The 22,689-nt window shown below is 37.4% G+C and overlaps 1 protein-coding gene across 1 annotated transcript; it reads right to left on the reverse strand.

The window, feature by feature from the left end:
* Nucleotides 1-9,074: 9,074 nt before the first annotated feature.
* Nucleotides 9,075-19,354, reverse strand: LOC126824365 (uncharacterized; the record flags this gene model as incomplete). Its single annotated transcript, XM_056101749.1, is given in 6 exon segments — nt 9,075-9,086; nt 17,328-17,413; nt 17,994-18,085; nt 19,141-19,190; nt 19,192-19,281; nt 19,283-19,354. Coding segments are annotated over 6 exon segments (402 nt in total), but the record flags the coding sequence as incomplete, so codon positions are not given.
* Nucleotides 19,355-22,689: the final 3,335 nt, after the last annotated feature.

Raw genomic sequence — 22,689 nt, forward strand, 5'->3', positions numbered from 1 at the left:
TTGGGAGGTGTATAGCAATCAAATAAAGTCTCTTTGGCAATAAAAGCGACGGGAAGTGTTAGAACTAGTGAGTATTGTGAGATGATAGCAGACGAAATGTCGTCAACAAGTCAAAACAAAATGTCAGCTGATACACCTTGTTATTACTGTATTAGATAGTCAAAGAGTAGTAAGAAGTTTTATTTTTGTCCCCCGCCTTTCGAAGAAAGCAGGGGACTATTAAAATGGGTTCGTCCGTCTGTCTGTCCGTCTGTCTGTCCGTCACACTTTTTTAATCCCTTCAAGTGCCTGTGGTTCATTCGTACCTCACTTCGTACCTCAAATTGATTCTTACCTTTTCCTATGTTGTTGAAATCAGTTGAAAGAAATTGAATATGCCGAACCAGAATTAGAATATGCAAGAGATTTGTACCTCAAATTGATTAGTTCCTTCTCCTAAATCCAAAGGCTGCGCTAAATTTATAAAAATGGCTGCCGAACGAGAATTAGAATACACACATGATTTGTACCTCAAATTGATTTGTACCTTTTCCTATATGTTGTTGAAATGAATTGAAAGAAATTAAAATAAATCTATATGTTGTTGAAAGAAATTGAAATAATAAACGATTACCTGCCTTTCTTTAAATCTGATGTTGATTATCGAACCCATTCTGCTCAGTGAGTTGTGATTATTGACGACAGTTGATTGGTGATTGTTAAAGCAGTTTAAAAAATGCATGAAAAAGTATTTAATCCGGGGTTGATTATTGAACCCATTCTGTTATATCATGGACCGTATATACGGTCATATCACGGGGTAATTCTGTTATTGAAACCCAACTGCATGAAAATGGCTTTCGATCGTAACCGATGTAATTTTAGTGAAGTGCTGAAGCAATTTTAGTATAAATGTATCCTTTAATTGTGTGTGAATTACTACTATTGGGCAGGCTGTGTAATATAAATTTAGCATAGCCGTTGGATTTGATCAAATCGTTTCACCTTTATTTCAATTTCTTTTAACTGATTTCAAAAACATAGGAAAAGGTATGAATCAATTTGAGGTACGAAGTGAAGTACGAAACGGCTCATGTGAGGTACGAATGAACTAAGTACGAAACAGCCAGGTTACGAAACAGCTGACATCCAAATCTAACTTCCTAGCTCAAACTCTTTGATGAGGCTATCTTCCTTTCAAAAGGGGATCATGTGGCTAAGTGGGAAAGATGCTAGCTCGCTAGCCTGGAGGTCGGGTGTTCGATCCCTGCATTAGCCGAGAAAGTTCATCCAGATTTTCCGGCGTGGTTCTCCCTTGTCAGTGATGCAGGACAGAGGGGCTGACAAGGAAAGCTGTCTAGTCGTTCGGATGGGACGAAAAACCGAGGTCCCGTGTACACATTGGTGTGCACGTAAAAGATCCCTTGGCAGTTGGAATTCGATATAAGAGTAGGCCGTAGTGCCGCTGTCCGGGCAAAATTTCCCTCATAGCACACTCGTATGGCGTATGCCCGTCTTCATTAGCCCAGGTTAGGAGCAGAACAGTAGGACGTTAAACTCCCATTTCATCACTTCCTTTCAAAAACAAAACTGTCTTTACACAACTCTGCTGGTTGGTGATGTACATATCGAAACTACTGACTTTGTCAGTAATCATGGAGTGCTCTTGGATGAAGATTTGAAAATGAAACGACATGTTTCTACCATCTGCAAGAAAGCGAACTTATAACATCTGCACTAGACTATTCAAATTCACTTCTTTAGGGTTTACCCTCATACTCATATCTCATATCTTGTTTTTTGATATTTTGCAGCAAAGAGGCACACCACGAGATTCAGTTCCTCCAAGACCCCCCATTAAGAGTTGTCCTCCAATCAGTAGAATATTTCCTCACAGACCGGTACAGAGAGCACAAGTTGTCTCATTTAGAAGCACAGAAAATTGTATCCTTCAAAAATTATAATAAATCTGGCTAATAAAAGGAAAATTAAGCTTATGTGTTAAAAAAAAAATCCTCTCATTCCTATTACAGCAGTCTGCAATCATGGTGATAGATGATTAACATCCAGATAGATTGATAGAAAATTTAATAATTTATAGACCATTGCATGAATTTAAACACAACTTCATAAGGCACTGACTCACTAACCAGAAGGTCCTGATTACTGAGAAAGTTCCTTGTGATTTTACATCCAGTGATGGATATCTTAGCAAGAAAAAATGTCTAGTCATTTTGTTGATGCAACTTCCAGAAAAAGGTATTCTGATATGTTCTAGCTGGATCATTACCCCAAAGTTTTCCAAATAGTTATTCTAAGTAAACCATACATTGTGCTACAGCTATTACAACAGATAAATTGTAGCAAGAATTAACTGATCCTGCAAATAAATATTAACTTTAATTTGCCATCAATGATTTGTGGCAATACCTCACCTTACATTTCCTTAATTTTATTTAAAGCTTTTTTGAGTACAAGATACAATGAGAACAACAAAGATTTATATTTTGAACAATGTTTTATTATTTTGAGCAAACTTGGAGCAGGATCTTTTGGAGAGGTTAGTTTGATATTTCTTCATTGATGCAGCAATGTTTTGACCCTTTGAACCATAAGCTCCTGAACTGTAAATGTTGTTTTAAAATGTTCGTGGACCTGTACCGTGTAGAAGAGATAGCATTTACCATTATATTTAATAACAAAGAAAAATGGAAATTTAGATTTCCACAAAATAAGACTGTGGTGCAGTCAAGGGGTTAAAAGTTGCCTTAGTAGTGATAAAATTCAATATATACTATTCAAAAAAAGTAGGGGATATTTGATTTTGGGGGCATAATACTAAAATATGCAAATGACTACGAAAAAAGTCACTATAGAACCTAACAGAAGAAACATTTCCAGTTACATGTGACGCCCAAACACACCAATAGCTCCCGCATGGAATGCAGGTGATGCTTGGGATCATCATGGGGGTCCAACCCAAGATTTGCACGACTCTGACTTTGAATGTTACAGTCATTGTGGCATTGAATTCCAGGGTGGAAACATCAGTTTAATTGTTTTAGTGACCAGAAAACTAATTTTGATATGCGTCGGCTTTCCCAAAATGAAAGGTTACGTGCCCTTGGCATGCTACAGATCGGCACAACACAGGCGGTTGTGGCGCGGACGATGAATGTTTCTCAGTCTGTCATAAGCAGGCTATGGTCCAGATACCGTGATACACAATCTGTACAGGACAGACCACGCTCAGGTCGACCAAGGGCGACAACTCAAGCCAAGGATCGATTTATCCGTACCTTGGCCTTGAGAAATCGTGTCATCACAGCAAATCAGATCAGCGCTCGTCTTCAAACAGACACTGGTGTGAGAGTGAGTGGCCAGATGATTCGGAATCGACTGCATAGGGGTCACCTTCGCGCCCGACGTCCTCGCGTGATCCCTTGTTTGAGAGATCATCACATTCAGGCAAGACGTCGTTGGTGTAGGGATCGTCAACACTGGGATAATCGACGCTGGAGCAATGTGATGTTTTCAGATGAGTCAAGGTTCACTGTTGATTTTTTGGACAGACGTAGGAGGGTGTGGCGTCGTCAAAACGAGCGCTTCCAAGACGTTAACGTCATCAGACATGATCGATTTGGGGGTGGTTCTGTTATGGTGTGGGGAGGCATCACTGTTGCTGGAAGAACGGCTTTACATGTTGTTGCAGGGCGTGTTACAGGCCAGTACTACCGGGACAACATCTTGGCAGTCCATATTGTGCCGTTCGCACGACGTCATGGCCGCCGTTTCATCTTCCAGGATGACAACGCAAGATGTCACAGGGCCAGGATCGTTACAGGTTACCTCCAACAACAGAACATCACCACATTACCTTGGCCAGCACTGAGTCCCGACCTCTCCCCCATCGAGCATGTCTGGGACATGCTTGGACAGAGGTTACGTCAACGTCAACAACGTCCTGCCAATGTCCAAGAGAGGAGGATTTACCCGTTACTGACTTGGTTGTGATGCTGTGGTAACTTTGCTGTTTGACCCCGGGTATCATTTTACCCTTATAATGGTCAGTCTGTGCCTAACTTAGTCTAACGATCATTTGGAATAAATCGATGAATGTGAACTTCATTTCATTTTGTCATTTGTTTCTTCGTCAGTTTCATTAGGTGACTTTAATAACACTTAAAAATAAAATATCCCCTACTTTTTTTGAATAGTATATAATCAAGTGTATCTGTACTTGCCTCACTATAGCCAGGCTGTAATTACAAATAAAAACAAATAATGTTTGTAGCTATGCCTATGTCTTTAAAAGTTCATGTTTTAAAATCCACTGCGTATCAACATGAATAATCTTATACAACAGGTTGTGCTTGCTTTTCAACTAACTTTACAAGTACTTTATAATTATATTTTCAAAAGAAATGATGGATCTAATTTTTTTTTTCAGGTGTTTAAGGTTAAAAATAAAGAAGATGGTAGTTTATATGCTGTAAAGAGAACTCAAGTTAGATTTAGAGGTGAATCGGACAGGTAAGAAAGAAAAATAAAGGCATAGAAATTAAATCTTGAGTAATAACAAACAAATTAATGTTGTTTTTATACGCCCACATTTTCATGTGGACGTATATTGTCGTCGCCCCTGTCCTTCCGGACGTCCGTCCACAATTTGTTTGTGGACTCTATACAGGTCACAATTCTTGTCCGATTTTGACGAAACTTGAAATATAGGTTTATCACCAAAAGATCTCGGCTGCTTTCGATATTGGCATGTATCGGATCGAAACTTCATGGATTATGGCCCCTGTTTGTACGAAAAATCACGTTTTTAGCTTGTGGACCCTATAGAGGTCACAATTTTTATCCGATTTTGTTGAAACTTGAAATGTAAGTTTATAACCCAAAGATCTCGGTTCCTTTTGATATTCGCGCATACGGACCATAACTTCCTGAATTATGGCCCCTGATTGTACAAAAATCGCGTTTTTAGCTTGTGGACCCTATAGAAGTCATAATTTTTATCTGATTTAAAAAAACGTATTATTATATCACCGTTACACCCTAAGGACGGCTAAGTTCGAATTTCGTGAAAATCGGCCCAAAATTGACAGACAAAATGGCCGCCGTTCGTTCTCAAATAGCGTAAAAATATGGTATATCAAGGTTGTGGACCCTATAGAGGTCACAATTTTTATCCGATTTTTTTGAAACTAGAAATGTAAGTTTATAACCCAAAGATCTCAGTTCCTTTCGATATTCGTGCATATCGGACCATAACTTCCTGAATTATGCCCCCTGATTGTACAAAAAATCGTGTTTTTAGCTTGTGGACCCTATAGAGGTCATAATTTTTATCCGATTTAAAAAAACGTATTATTATGTCACTGTTACAACCCTAAGGATGACTGAGTTCGAATTTGGTTTATCACCAAAAGATCTCGGCTGCTTTCGATATTGGCATGTATCGGATCGAAACTTCATGGATTATGGCCCCTGTTTGTATGAAAAATCACGTTTTTAGCTTGTGGACCCTATAGAGGTCACAATTTTTATCCAATTTTGTTGAAACTTGATATGTAAGTTTATAACCCAAAGATCTTGGTTCATTTTGATATTCGCGCATATCGGACCGTAACTTCCAGAATTATGGCCCCTGATTGTACGAAAAATCGTGTTTTAGCTTGTGGAACCTAAAGAGGTCATAATTTTTATCTGATTTTGTTGAAACTTGAAACATTAGTTTATAACCCAAAGATCTTGGTTCCTTTTGATATTCGCGCATATTGGACCGTAACTTCCCGAATTATGGCCCCTGATTCTACGAAAAATCGCGTTTTTAGCTTGTGGACCCTATAGAGGTCATAATTTTTATCCGATTTAAAACAACGTATTATATCACCGTTACACCCTACGGAGAACTGAGTTCGAATTTCGTGAAAATCGGCCCAAAATTGACAGACAAAATGGCCGCCATTCATTTTCAAATAGCGTAAAAATATGGTATATCAAGGTTGTGGACCCTATAGAGGTCGCAATTTTTATCCGATTTTGTTGAAATTTGAAATGTAAGTTTATAACACAAAGATCTCAGTTCCTATCGATATTCGCGCTTATCGAATTGTAATTTCCTGAATTATGGCCCTTGATTGTAGGAAAAATCACTTTCTTGTTAGCTTGTTCTCTATCCATCTCTCGAAAATGTGGGCGTATCCTGCCTGGCAGCCGCTGGTTTTTATATCTGATTCTTATTGTACCAATTAAATGATTTTTAGTGTACATAGACTTTATATATGGACGAAGATTACATATTTACAAACAATTCTCAGTTCCCAACTGTCGTTGTCTGCTAAATAATAGCACTCGTGCGATAAAGTCGAACTTTTGACATCTTCTAAAAGAACTAACACTATTCCAATAGAAATACTTGTTGACATTTCTAAATATACAATGTATAGCGTGTATAACTGTACCCCTTTTAAAATATAATCATAATCGCTAGAAAATTCATCCAAATGGAATCTTTCTTTCAGCATTATTTATTTTCACATGGCCATCTCTCGTAATTTCTTGTGTCTCGCGAGAGTTCTACTTTAGTTTTCAGTTAAATTAGCCAATCATTCATAGGCTATATTATTCTATTTTTAGTAACATTCATCGTAATATTTTAACCATGTGCGATGACAAACACTTGGTGTATTGTCTAGTATTTATCGTATGTATACATTTATATTGAAATAAAAACTGGTTCAAAACTTGGAATACTACTCAAGTTAGTCCTACATTTATAAACTGATTATTTTACATTAATTGTCCCCCGCCTTTCGAAGAAAGCAGGGGACTATTAAAATGGGTTCGTCCGTCTGTCTGTCTGTCTGTCTGTCCGTCTGTCTGTCCGTCACACTTTTTGGGACACAATAACTCCCTTCCTAATTGAGCTAGAATGTTCAAACTTGGTGTATGTGTTTATTAGGTCAATGCCTTGATGGAGTTCGAAGATGAGCATTTTCCGCTTAGGGTAAGCAGAGATAAGCAATTTGATTGGTTGATGCTTTGGGACACGATAACTCTCTTCCTAATTGGGCTAGAATGTTCAAACTTGGTGTATGTGTTGATTAGGTCAATGCCTTGATGGAGTTCGAAGATGAGCATTTTCCACTTAGGGTAAGCAGAGATAAGCAATTTGATTGGTTGATGCTTTGGGACACGATAACTTTTAATTGAGCTAGAATGTTCAAACTTGGTGTATGTGTTTATTAGGTCAATGCCTTGATGGAGTTCGAAGATGAGCATTTTCCGCTTAGGGTAAGCAGAGATAAGCAATTTGATTGATTGATACTTTGGGGCACGATAACTCTCTTCCTAATTGAGCTAGAATGTTCAAACTTGATGTATGTGTTGATTAGGTCAATGCCTTGATGGAGTTCGAAGATGAGCATTTTCCGCTTAGGGTAAGCAGAGATAAGCAATTTGATTGGTTGATGCTTTGGGACACGATAACTTTAGTTCTAATTAAGTGAGATTGATGAAACTTGGTGTATAGTTTCATTACAGTAATACCTTGACTAAGTTTGATAATGAGCATTTTCTGCTCAGGGTAAGCAGAGCGATACGCAATTTGATTGGTCGAGACTTTGGAAAACAATAACTCTCCTACTTTGATTGTCCCCCGCCTTTCGAAGAAAGCAGGGAACTATTAAAATGGGTTCGTCCGTCTGTCTGTTTGTCTGTCTGTCCGTTCCGCTTATGGTAAGCAGAGATAAACAATTTGATTGGTTGATCTTCGAATTGAGTAAATGTTCATGCTTATTGTCCCCCGCCTTTCGAAGAAAGCAGGGAACTATTAAAATGGGTTCGTCCGTCTGTCTGTTTGTCTGTCCGTTCCGCTTAGGGTAAGCAGAGATAAACAATTTGATTGGAAGCTCGTTTATATAGTTTATGCTTTAGTTCTTGAAGAAGCTTTCCAATGTATTACCCCTGTAATTCCTCCTCTTTTATCTGTACAATATTTTCGAAAAAAATGAAACGAAATCCACTTATGTATACATTTAGGTTACATTATAGCCTACATGTCCCGACTCAACTTGCCACATTACATGTCATAATATTATAACCAGGTATTGATAAAAGCATCAATTGAGCAATTCCAATACAATCCAATACAATGAATATAGGCAAGGTAAATAAACAAATAAATGGAAAAAACAAATTGAAAAAGAAACTATTATAAATTAATTAAATATGTAGTATGCAATAATGAATTGACATTTAATGACAGAAAGAAAACAGTGAACTTTGCACAACTTGCAGCAAGATGGAAAATAGACCCGTTGATACAACCAAACTCTAGATCTGTAGGCATAGAGCATGTTTTCCCCTTAATATGCTATAATTATTCCATCAAAAACATTGTATGCTTAGACTATAAGTAAAGATATACTGTTTGATTGTTCAATACTTTGTAAAAGATAATTTGTGATAAATTTATATGTGTCCTCTAATTATTTTCCTATTTCGGCGGGGGACATCAGCCTCACTGTTGGCTTGTTAATATTATGGTTTCATTTTATTGACGTACATGTACATCGGCATATATTAGACTAGAAAAAAAACCCTCCAGTATCCCGATAAAAGATTGCTACAGTCGAGTTGAAAAGCATTCCTCTTATATAGCACTTCGACTTATATATGATGGAGATTGGAAAGACAGTAAAATATGACGATACTCCGTAAAATACAGTATTAATGTGTATTGTAAGTGAGACTTTTGAACTCTCTTTCCTACTAATTTTTTTCTTTTATCTATAGGAGAAGAAAACTGGAAGAAGTTGCAAAACATGAAAAATTGCCACCTCACCAAAACTGTGTTCATTTCTATAAAGCTTGGGAAGAAAGACAACATCTTTATATTCAGATAGAACTATGTAAAAACAGGTGGGAACATGTATAAAAACTATGTGATATTGTAATAGTATAGACTCCTGATCTAAATCATCTTACTACAGATTTCACAAGGGTAGGATGCCAATTAAGTGTCAGTGTGTTAAATGAGCAAATGACATTGTCATAAAGAGAGTCTTTCTTTATTAACACATGTTCTATGCTGGGTCCTGGAGCCAATATAACTTCCAGTGATGTTCACTATCCATACAAAAACTTAATTTACATTTTTGTACTTCTTTTTAAAAAAAAGCCTAAATATTCACAGAATTAAAGAGACATCTGGGAAGCCTCCTGTTCCTTCACTGTGCTTTATTAGTAGTTATCATTATTGTCTTAACATTCTGAAATATTTTCAGTTTGAGCCAAGTAGCTGATGGATATCATGACTTGAGTGAATTAACTTTATGGAACTATTTGGTGGACCTTCTTATGGTACTTTGTTTTAAAATATTATTTCAAACAATTGCCTTTGATAATTTACACCATTGCAGTTCTTGACTAATTTAATTATCATAAATGTACATTCTTGGCCAAATAAGTTGATGATTCTTATAAAATATATCTTGGTAAAAATAATTTTAGATTTGACCATATATACAATTAATGTTGTGTACGTTCAAATGAAGAATGTTAGACAGATCTGCCAGGCCATCACTTAGATACAAGGGCTTTAACACTGTCAGTTTACAAGTCATACAATTTTTAGGGTGGTTTTCAAGGGATTTCAAGAAACGCTCATAAAAAAAAAATACCATAGAGTTGCAGAATAACACTGCACTCTGCATTTTTGGTTCAAAGTGCTGAGTTTGCACTGTAGGTGCTTAATCCAGTAACCAACTCTATATTTTATGAGGGGGTCAAGGTGGCTAAGTGGGTAAGACGCTGGCTTGCTAGTCTGGAGGTCGGGTGTTAGATCCCTGCATTGGCCTAGAAAGTTCATCCAGATTTTCCGGCATGGTTCCCCCTTGTCAGTGATGCAGGACGGAGGGCCTGACAAGGACTATGAGGGGGTCACGGTGGCTAAGTGGGTAAGACGCTGGCTTGCTAGCCTGGAGGTCGGGTGGCCGAGAAAGTTCATCCAGATTTTCCGGTGTGGTTCCCCCTTGTCAGTGATGCAGGACGGAGGGCCTGGCAAGGACAGCTGTCTAGTCGTTCGGATGGAATGAAAAATCGAGGTCCTGTGTACACATTGGCGTTCACGTAAAAAATCCCTTGACAGTTGGAATTCGATATAAGAGTAGGCAATAGTGCCGCTGTCCGGACAAAATTTCCCTCATAGCACGCTGTATGGCATATGCCCATCTTCATTAGCCCATTTCATTTCTATTTTATGATGATTACCTATGTCTCACATGCATGATGTGAATAATACTTTTTTTGTAGGCTGTGAAACATCTTCATGATAATGATCTTATTCACATGGATATTAAACCTGAAAATATCTTTGTCTCTTTTGATGGAATATGTAAATTAGGTGATTTTGGTCTTGTATTGGATGTTTCAAAGGTAAGTCATTGAACTATAAAGTATAAATTAGAAGATTCAATAAATGAATAATAGTAGCTGATATTTTAGTTTCATATCCCATTATATTGTGGACTGTGTATTCAAAATCCAAAGACACTTTAGGAGTTAATGAGATGTGATATGTAACTGTATCATCATTTGAAATTTTATTACTGTTGACACCAATTCTGACATCATGGTTAGGTAGCAAGTTTTGAAGGGTTGACATATTCTTTAATGAATATCATTAGTATTTTTAAACTGATGACACCATTCTGCAATCTGCTCCCAGAGGACTATCTACTTTGACAATAGATCTCTGCCCAGAATGGCATCCATTAAAGATCCTTACGTAATCATTCAAACACATGGCTTATCAATGGGTATTACTTTCTACACCAGTAGCCTGAATAACACGTCTCTTTTAAATAAATGTATCTGATGAGACATTTGTGTAAGGAAAACGTTTACTACTGTGATAAAACTGACAGATGGAGATGAAATAATCTATATTGAAAAATTACTATGCTATTTTGTTAGGCGGTTCTAATCTGAATTGCATCTTTCATTTACACAAAAACTGAATAAACTTTCTCAATTTCATTAAATATGAAAATTGAAGCAAAATAGATGCTTTTCAAAATTTTCGAAATATAATTAAATATCAACTCAAAATTGTTGAAGTTAGGAATTAGAATGCCGATCAACCAACTACCTACTTTTTCTCAAGCAAAACTAGCTGTAGACAGTAAAAAATCTGTGAGTAGGCGAACAGCCCTTCCAGATTTCTCTCAGCTACTGGTTTCGTTCTTATTTGAACTCTTCAGGCTTAAATGAGGATGTGCGGTGGCCCTCTATATATAGTCTCGGTGGGCACCGGAGCACATGTGACTTCACAGATGGACCGGAGTCAATCTTTGGCACCGGAGTCGATTATTCCGAAAAGTGTGCAAAGATATTCGGCTAAGAAATTTGCCGTCATGATTATGCTAATTAGCATTGACTCAAGGCTCCTAACCCTTTTGAACTTTAAGTTTAAAGTTTTCTAAACTAGAGAGGGATTAAAAATAACTCTATTAGGTTAAGGGCGTGTATGCACTAATTTTTTATTAGTTATCGCTGTGGGGGTACCACGGCTAAATTAAATGGGAACTCGTCCCTGTTTTTCATATTCTGCCTTGAGTTAGGCTGAGAATTATGCTACTATTTCGCATACTTTGAAAAGTGGCTCTAGGAAAGTCTTTCTTGAATACAACAAGGAGCTCACGAAGTTGTTTTTGCGTTTCTCTGTTGAAACGTTGTAAAAAAAAAACCAGTCTTCTTTGCTGATGTTTGATTCTGCCAAATCATCGCGATTCAATGTGCGAAAAACTGGCCAGGCCTCTAGTTCGAGACAAGGATTGACTCATTCACAAAAGGCCTCTCAGTTACTCATGGTTGGGAATGGTATAGGACAAGGCAATCTGTCATATTTTACCTCCGTTGTAGCATCCCTGGTTTTGATGCTATTACTTGAACAACTTTCCTCACATTGAGGGGAAAGATGACCGATGCTTTGTTTCACAGCGGTGTCCAAGATATCGACTTGGTGTTTAGTTTTCTGGTGACGGGTAAAATCGTCCAACCTTTTGTAATTTCGGTTGCACGATTTACACCAGAACTTAAGCTGGGTATGAAAGCTTCGGTAGTGTCGCTTCAAGTTGTATGAGCGCGTGAAAATTGCCCTGCAAATTCCACAGATGTGCTTCATTTTCGAAAGTAGGAATAGTAGTGAACGTCCCTATTGTGAAGTCACGGGATATCTCTAAAGCCTAATGCTGGCAGTGTGCCAGGTATTTTGAGCGGAGTCGATAATACGAGTTCCAAAAGTAAAGGTGCACACGAGAGAAATAGCTAACGGAATTTAAAGATTGTAGTGCAAAGGGGTCAGTGGGGAAAAAGAGTAAACAATAAAGTGGAGGTTTTATATCACCATTCTGTTGTATGTAGGCTTCTCATTATGATGAATATTACAATAAGAGTTAAATTATTCATGAGCTGAATCTGCCTAATGCAGATCTTTCATTCGGCCTCAAATGTTTTTATTTTGGACAGATTTCAATTTGATTGGCAGTTAATGATTAAATTTAAATATGGATAATAATTAAGACTTATTCATTATCGTAACAATGGCAATCGAGACTACACTGCAAATGATAACTCTGCTAAGAATGAAGTAATTTGACTGAAATTTTCAACAAGTTCCCTTTTCATTATCTATTTTTTAACTATTATAGCGAGAACTCTCAGCTCGTTATCTATATCTTAGGCCATGTTGAATTGATTCCTTGTTTCTCCTGCCACCACTCTGGCAATCATGTGCGGTAAACGGAACACAAAGTGGCCAGCATAATATCTATAGTTTAAGGGTTGTGTACCTTTTTTTAATAATCTACTTCTTGGTCAGAATAAAAACATTTTGCAGACTTATCCAATCAAATACAGTGTTACTTATTCCAGGGTATATGGGCCCCTACATGTGTATTATCAACATCTTTAGTTGTAACCAAGAGTGAACAATGAGAAATAACTTCTGATGTTTGGTAGAATTTTATTTACATGTAGATGTTATTACCGTAATTTTTTTAATATTTTCTTTTTGTGTGTGTTACAAAGGTAAGCGCATGATTTTCGGAGAAACAAGGAATCATTTCAGCACGGCCTTACATAATGCATCATTAAATAAACTTTATTTATATTTAGCAGGTTGATCTGTCGGAAGCACAAGAAGGAGATCCAAAATATCTTGCACCTGAATTAATGCAAGGAAAGTTTGGTAAACCAGCTGATGTATTCAGGTATTATTTTAAGATTACTTGATATTGATGATGTATTAATTATTTACTGCTTTGTATGACTAGATGATTAATACCTTATCTAGGGTGACCCACCATAAATAAATATCTCCATATATCTCGACAATTACGCCACAATATTTATATATATGCCAAGCCTCAAATCAGTTTCACACAATTATAGTCACTAAATAAACGATCATGTTGTACTTAATAAGCTATGACCATTAATCACGTATAAATAATAGACTGAAAACTGGTTCCAAGAGTCGTCCATAACATCCAGACACTTTTGAGTAAAAGATAGGTTACGTGCCCTTGTTTTGAAATTAGTCTCGCTTAACCAGTATATCGACCATTCTACGTCTGATTGACAGGTCGGGATAATCAAGACTACTTTCTTACGAAACATAACAGTAGCATTACCACATTCGTCCTCAGCGCTGTGTGACACTCAGTTAGCGTATTGACCGTGTCCTACACTCCTCGCGCACAGAGTGCCAAGAAAAAATATCCGATAAAAAACTCACAATTTGTGTCAACATATTTTAACCTATATGAATAAAAAGCCAATTAAATTACCTTTCTAGTGATACAAGTTTCGTTTTTGTTCTTTATTGATAATGCACTCAAAACACAAGTTATAAAATACCCACGCTAATATTACGTCACTGGCAGTTAGCCATTGTTTTTCCATTAGCAAATTAATTAGTGTTCACGGCACGCCCGGGTTTTTGAGCGGTATCTCGCTGGGGATTCTCATAGCTCGGAAAGTTCTTCACGTACGTCATTGAAACTTTCAACGAATCATCAGGAAGAACCCCGCAAGGTTCCGCGGCATTCCCGATCAAAATGGCGGGTATAGTTTTTGAGATACAAATGTTTTAAAAGATTGAAGTCAAATTTTTCTAAAACTCAATGTTGCGGCTGGAATTTTAAAACGGTGAGAACCTTTATGAAATATCGTAGATTATAATGATATATGTGTCGTCGGTAATAAAAACTGTTTTCATTGAGGAATAAGCCGCAGAAGTTTGGTTGCCAAGCCGAGTTCTTACGGCGAAAACTTCACGGGCGATTCCATTCATAGCAAAATGGTATTACCCTATGACGAACATTGTTGACATCACGTGATTGTCTTTGTTGAGTCTGATTGGACAAACTCGCATGTCATTTCAGCTGTAGGGGGTGGAAGGCGGGTAATCCTTCCATGGATGCTATCACGCACGATATAAACAAAGCACTTGTTATTTTGACATTTATGTATGGATTTGACTTGACAGTTGTCTTGGAACCGAATGACAAACATGTATGTCCCATAAATTAGTTAATTTTAGATATTAATCGAATTACTAAAACTGTAATAGTATAATTATTTACCAAACATTTCATCAATAATCAGGTAGTCTAGAGATATAGGCCTATCAAATAATATTATCATTTTGATTATGAAACTCAATAAAATGGATCAATTTTAGATATTAATATAATTAGTAAATTATGTAAAACTACAATTATTTACCAATCATTTTATCAGTAATCATGTAGGCTAATTAATATTATCATTTTGATTAAAATGTAACACAATAAAAATGGTTTAATTTTAGATATTAATATAATTAGTAAAATTATGGAAAATTATAATTATTTACCAAAATTTTTTCAATAATCTAGTAGGCCTATTAAAATTATTATTTTTATTAAAATGTAACTCAATTAAAATTAGTTAATTTTACATGTTAGATTGTCAGTAAAGGTTACTGGGCCTATATAAGCTAGACTACTTGATTATTGATGAAATGTTTGTAAATAATTATAGAATAATCTTTCATTTCATTTTCCAATTATAATATGTGAGGGAATTTAGCATTACTATATCATATAAAACTTTTGAAACCTATTTTCATGTATTTGTGAAAGATGCAAGCAGTTTCATGAAGGCGCATCAACTTTCGACATTCCACGTCTCATCTTTGAAATATTGAACAAAATAAACAATGTCTAAAAACAACTTCTTTATTTAATATGTTCTCTGGTGGGTATTGGACATTTGGAAACTGTAATCCCCTCTTCAATACCTTTCCAATGATATATTACAACCCATACTTTGAGCACCGAATAAATGACACCCGATTGTGACGGAATCTGGCATGTCGGCCATCTTGGATTCCAAGATGGCCGCCATTTTTCTTTGAAGTCATGAAGTAGATCAAACTTACTTTATGGAGTGCAGAATGAAGCATTTTTAACAGCCGTGTAGTGTCATTTGATGCTGACCTCATAATTGCAGTACATTTTAATGGCGGTTTTAACCGCAATCCAAGATGGCCACCATCTCACGGAACGCGTATGTTGCAGAGGCATTTTGACGACAGAATTGAATTTGTCGTCCATTTTTCATCTGGGTGTCAAAATTTCAACTTATTGCTTTTCATATTACCAGAGTTATTGTAGGATCTTTAAAAGACTATTTTAGCCTCAAAAAGCCCTATTTCGAGGGCGTGTTTTGCCTATAGATAAGTCTATTACTTTTTGTCAGAAAAATGTTGCCATCTGCGATGAGAAAAATGTTCATAGAAAACTTATTTATTAACCGATTTTGAGAATTTAAAAAGTTTCTTCATGTTTGAAACAGGCTGCATGCATTAAAACAGAGAAAAACACATCATCTGTTATTTGAAATTTTGATGTGGTAATGCTAATAACAGAAAGCTAGAACAAGAAATTGAATTTAGAAATAAGCAAGTTAGGTAGCTCAACAATCGTTTTAAGAAGCTTGTAAAAGTAAAATGAAACTACTGCTAGTATCATGTTCCTGTCTAACCCGAGTGATTCAGAGATATTATTTGTACTAAACCAAAAGATGCCGCTCTTAACGGTACAGTTAATGATAAAGCGATTTAAAAAATGAAACGAACGTAATTTCTAAATCTGCTGTAATAATCAAGAAGCTTAATTTTACTGCTTTTCAAAATCGTCAACAATAAATTTTTTACGGCTGTAATAGTTGATAGATTTGTAGAGAATTGCACGTGCCATGGCTATTTATAGTATCATACTGTCAGAAAGTTGGTCTCGGCACGGCGAATGTGCACGCTTCAGTGGTAGTCTCGAACTATCAGTGGTGGACTGTATTTCTGTGAGTACATGGGTCACCCTACCTTATCAACTGAACTGGACAAAGTGTATGGTGCTTTAAATGATTTATAGTCTTTGGTTGCCATTTGTAGGCACTTTGATAAATTTCTAAAGTTATCAGTTTGGCCTCAATTTTAATTTCATTTTGAAGAGCTTGTCACACAGATTACAAAACAGTTTAGTTTTTAAAATCGAAGCAGGGGTTAATGTTCTATAGTTATTTTTATTTTTGGGGCGGCACAGACTCCGCAAACTGACCAAGCCCGAACTATGGCATGTAGCATATTAAAATTTAGGGAATTGCACACAGATTCCAAATCTGCAAAGAAAGAAGGGATTATATAACATTCAAGAGACTGCTGACCTGTTAAAGTGTAGATTGATCTTGATCATTTTCTGTATCCTGATGATAAGAAGGGCAATACATACTTCATACTTCATCCAATTCCAAAACAATAATTTCAGTCAGTTTACATCGATGCTGAATGATAGTTCTACAAGAATGATATCCTAAACCTAAACTCCCCCCCCCCCCCACCGCAGATCAGGCCAACTCAAAATCCCCATTCACGATGTCGAACACTGTCTCAGTTAATTTCAGCTTTACATCCTCATTGTCCTCACTCTCATTCCCATCCAGCTCCCAATAACTGATAGTGTAGATATTGTAGGAAACAAGTCCACTATCTTGGCTGTACCACTCACTACTTTTTCCAAGTCTTTTTCAAGTCCTTTTCTCTGTCTTTGCACTGCCTTCCTCTCTATGTCTGCCAGGTGCTGCCTCTTTCTCTTTTCAATCACGACAGCCCTTTCCTTCCTAATTTTGCGCAATTTAGCAGCATGACCTAAGGCAAATTTGACATGGTGTTGCTGCACATCTGATGGTTTTGTTTCAAGCCAAGAAAGGGTGTTATTCTTTCGACATCGCACCTTGACATCCATGAAACCCATGCTAGCATTTGGGGCTCTCCGGAACTGGTGGTCAGTTAATCCCAGAGTTTGTTCAGCAAATATGTTGTGTGGGGGGGGGGGGGGCAGAGACAGTTTGCTCAAGCATGACGGAAGTTGGCCTAGAGAGTTTACCATCGAGGTAAGATTTCAGCTGTTTCTCCAAAACCTTCACAGAACTGGACCCCAAAGCTGCTAATGTCTCTGCAAGTTCCACTTCTGACTGGAGTGCATCTTGTTGGAAATGAAATGAAATGGGGTTTAACGTCCTACTGTTCTGCTCCTAACCTGGGCTAATGAAGACGGGCATACGCCATACAGTGTGCTATGAGGGAAATTTTGCCCGGACAGCGGCACTACGGCCTACTCTTATATCGAATTCCAACTGCCAAGGGATCTTTTACGTGCACGCCAATGTGTACACGGGACCTCGGTTTTTCGTCCCATCCGAACGACTAGACAGCTTTCCTTGTCAGCCCCTCCGTCCTGCATCACCATCTTGTTGGAGATTAAGACGTATTTCATCATCATCAAGTAATGGCTGATTGAATGCATCTGTGGTTGTGGTAAGAATGGACAGGGGGTTTGTTTCCAGGTGTTTTAAGTTTGCAACAGCTGTTCCCATCTCAAGATTGGTCTTGTTCTCACTGGTTTGATAGAAAAGGCGCATCCAGGGTGCTGTAAGGTACTTGCCCAACAAACCCAACGACCTCAACTGCACCACTAAATGTACATTCTCCAAGTCAGATTTCAGGGCTTTCTTCAACTTCCTAGCAGTGCCCGAGTCCTTCCCCAGGAAAACAATCAACTGCTCTGTGTAGAAGTATACAACACCAGCCAGATGGAACAAGACGTGGAGACGATTTCCCACATACCTCACAAACTGACCAGACCTGATGTTATGTGATTTTTATACGCCCACATTTTCATGTGGACGTATATTGTCGTCGCCCCTGTCCGTCCGTCCACAATTGTTTGTGAACAGTCTACAGGTCACAATTTTTATCCTTTTTCAATGACACTTGAAATATAGGTTTATCACCCTAAGATCTCGGTTCCTTCCGATATTGGCATGTATTGGACTGTAACTTCATGGATTATGGCCCCTGATTGTACGAAAAATCACGTTTTTAGCTTGTGAACACTGTAGAGGTCACAATTTTTATCCGATTTAGTTTAAACTTGAAATGTATGATTATAACCCAAAGATCTCGGTTCCTTTCGATATTCGCGCATATCGGAACGTAACTTCCTGAATTATGGCCCCTGATTGTACGAAAAATCGCATTTTTAGCTTGTGGACCCTATAGAGGTCACAATTTTTATTCGATTTTGTTGAAACTTGAAATGTAAGTTTATAACCCAAAGTTCGTGGTTCCTTTCGATATTCGCGCATATCAGACCATAACTTCCTGAATTATGGCCCCTGATTGTACGAAAAATCGCGTTTGTAGCTTGTGGACCCTATAGAGATCATAATTCTTATCCGATTTAAAAAAACATATTATTATATCACCATTACACCCTAAGGACGGCTGAGTTAGAATTTCATGAAAATCAGCCCAAAACTGATAGACAAAATGGCCGCCCTTCGTTCTCAAATAGCGTAAAAATATGGTATATCAATTTTGTTGAAACTTGAATTGTAAGTTTATAACCCAGAGATCTTGGTTCCTTTCAATGTTTGCGCATATCGAATTGTAACTTCCTGAATTATGGTCCCTGATTGTACGAAAAATCACTTTCTTTTTAGCTTGTTCTCTATCCATCTCTCGAAAATGTGGGCGTATCCTGCCTGGCAGCCGCTGGTATGAAAAGTTTGAAGGCACCAGGGTCTCTTTCCTTGTTTGTATCACATCTTACTCACACCATATATTAGATTTGCAGCCTTGCATGCCTGCCCAAAAGTGGAGCTCACAATTTTTAACTTTACATCAGTCTTTCAAAACTGACCGAGCCCTACCAGCTATCCCGTCAAGTGGGTGGAGGTTGCAGTTGAGCTCAAGAATGGCAATATCAAAGACTTTAATTAGCTGTTCTACAACGCAGTGATTAACAGCTACCCGGTCTGTTATCGTATTCTTTAAATGACTTATCACAAGCTCTTTGAGTTCCATGTGATCCTTCTGAAAACACTTAGCATAAGATAATGTCACATCATTAATGCTTTCCTTGATATGTTCAACGTAGTCACCAGTAGCTCCCCCACCTAGGACAACAATTTGGAGAATCAAACCACAAGGTGGTGTTGAGGGCAGGTCAGGTTGACATGCACTTCGTTTACAGTGGTCACCATCCAAACTTGTGGCATCCATACTCAAAGTCAAGTTGTCATTGCTTGTCATCTCTTCAGCAACTTGGATGTCAGACAAAACCCCCATCTCATAAGCCATCTGGCTGAAGGTGGATGGTTCAGGAACCATGTCAAGGGTTGCACCTGTAAGACGACACCTTTCAAGACAGTCCCAATAGTCTCAACGGGAACTTGGCTTTCTAAACATGTGTATGCTGCCTTTCTAAACCCAACACTTAGCAAAACTCACATTACTTGCACAATTGCCACACACTTCGTCCAACTCACACCTCAGCCCATCTATCTCTAAACCAAGAACGGCCTAGTTAAGATTCTCTATTTCATTTTCTAATTTATACTTCTCAAAATTTATTTTAGATCTTGATCGTTTCAAATTGGCTGATTCTATCCTGTCTTAACCTAGTTTCTACGTCTACCTTGCGTGAAATTGCTTGTTTTAATTTTCGATTTTCATGAGACAAATCTTCCTTATGAACATCGGAAAGGTTCCTAAGAAATTTAACTTGTGAGCGGAGAGCTTTGTTTCGTTTGACCAAACCATCCAATTTACTAGTATTGAGAAGGCAGTTATGTTGTGCACAGTTCCCTGACTCTGACCGGATAATAGTCTTTTCCACTGTCACTGCAAACATGGCCTGTGTTTCCTCCCCAACAGATAACTCCATTTTAGTGACTTCTTCCTCCATCTACTCCCATAGCCTCAGGTTTATGCATTGGAACAACAATTTCCGTTTCAAGAAAGGCCACAATACTGACCCAGTCACGATCAGGTTTGGTACTTTTTGATTTTAAATCTCTCACACACCTCTGTACCACAGCTGACAGGGCTGAAACATTGATATTATTTACCCCATTCTTTTGATACAGTTCGTTCAATTTAAGAGCTGAAGCCTTAAATCCTTTTTTTGATTCAGTCTTATCATAGATAGAATGAACGAATCCTTTCCGGAAGTCAGGACCATTTCGAAATAGAAAGGTATTTTCATCGATAGTGTTTCCATAACTTGCGACAAGTGACCTTACATCTTCCTTCGTTTTCTTCATCTGAAAAAGGTAAGAGAGAAAACAATCAGCCATGAATAACATCAAAAGTCTGTTAATATTACCTGAACAGTGCTAAAACAGCTATCATTAACAGTGGAAAATGTTTAAATTTGAGGATCACCATAAAAAAAACTGATAACTGCAACCAAAAACATGTGAAACACCCATAAAAGTTAAAAGAGAGATATCTATCATAAACAAACAGACCATGAGCATTTGTTTACAAAATAAATTGATTCGACCAATCAGAACAGCGCATTCCGGTCATGTGACCGCTCGGTGTTCCAGAATCTGAATCGGTACCGTGAATAAATCGCTCCAATCCTTCAAGCAAATACATTAATTTCATCATCAAACATAAAATATAGTATCTAGACATATTAATTCAATGTATTTTTGGGTTATTTTACATTAGGAGAAAATTTGACTTCTGTAGATGATTTGACGTCCCCAACATTTTGCCGATTCGGGGCCATTTCACGCGGTGTATCCATTACAGCAATTCATAGGAAAGCATGAGCGCGATGAGATCCTGCGTTCAAACTTTGTCCCAGTGGAGATTAAAAGCCTAACAATACATTTAGAGGGGTTTTAAATGAGTTTGGGGGGTGTGGGGTCGATAATAATGGGGTTGAAACTTACCTTTTTTCACAAAAATTCTAATTTTTTGATAAAAATCGGAAAATATCCGGACAAAGTTCTCAGCATTCAGAAACAAACAGACGACAAAATGGCGACGATGTGCATCGGTTTATTATGCGCAGCACTATTTGGCAGATAGTGTTTCCATAACTTGCGACAAGTGACCTTACATCTTCCTTCGTTTTCTTCATCTGAAAAAGGTAAGAGAGAAAACAATCAGCCATGAATAACATCAAAAGTCTGTTAATATTACCTGAACAGTGCTAAAACAGCTATCATTAACAGTGGAAAATGTTTAAATTTGAGGATCACCATAAAAAAACTGATAACTGCAACCAAAAACATGTGAAACACCCATAAAAGTTAAAAGAGAGATATCTATCATAAACAAACAGACCATGAGCATTTGTTTACAAAATAAATTGATTCGACCAATCAGAACAGCGCATTCCGGTCATGTGACCGCTCGGTGTTCCAGAATCTGAATCGGTACCGTGAATAAATCGCTCCAATCCTTCAAGCAAATACATTAATTTCATCATCAAACATAAAATATAGTATCTAGACATATTAATTCAATGTATTTTTGGGTTATTTTACATTAGGAGAAAATTTGACTTCTGTAGATGATTTGACGTCCCCAACATTTTGCCGATTCGGGGCCATTTCACGCGGTGTATCCATTACAGCAATTCATAGGAAAGCATGAGCGCGATGAGATCCTGCGTTCAAACTTTGTCCCAGTGGAGATTAAAAGCCTAACAATACATTTAGAGGGGTTTTAAATGAGTTTGGGGGGTGTGGGGTCGATAATAATGGGGTTGAAACTTACCTTTTTTCACAAAAATTCTAATTTTTTGATAAAAATCGGAAAATATCCGGACAAAGTTCTCAGCATTCAGAAACAAACAGACGACAAAATGGCGACGATGTGCATCCGTTTATGATGCGCAGCACTATTTGGCAGTTCTTACAGAAGGCGTGACGCGCTCCTGGTCAACACTGACGTAACGTTACGTCGCGCGTATCGAAGTGGCTACCATTTGCAGGATTTTGAATCTCCCGCAAACTCGATAGGCTAAGCAGAATTAACTAAATTAATACATAAATATCGATTCAATTTAAAACTTTAATTAACCTGAATGAAAGAGGGTTAGTTCCATTAAATCATTTTGCTTTAATACTTTAATCAAATACTGTACATGCATATTCTTATATTGCAGTTTAGGTATGACAATGTTAGAATTAGCTAGTGATTTAGATCTACCACGAGGAGGTGAAGGTTGGCATATATTACGTAGAGGTGAATTACCAGAGGAATTTCTCAGGGGTTAGTTTTATGCT

The sequence above is a fragment of the Patella vulgata genome, chromosome 6, assembly GCF_932274485.2.
Source record: "Patella vulgata chromosome 6, xgPatVulg1.2, whole genome shotgun sequence".
NCBI classification, from domain to species: Eukaryota; Metazoa; Mollusca; class Gastropoda; family Patellidae; genus Patella; species Patella vulgata.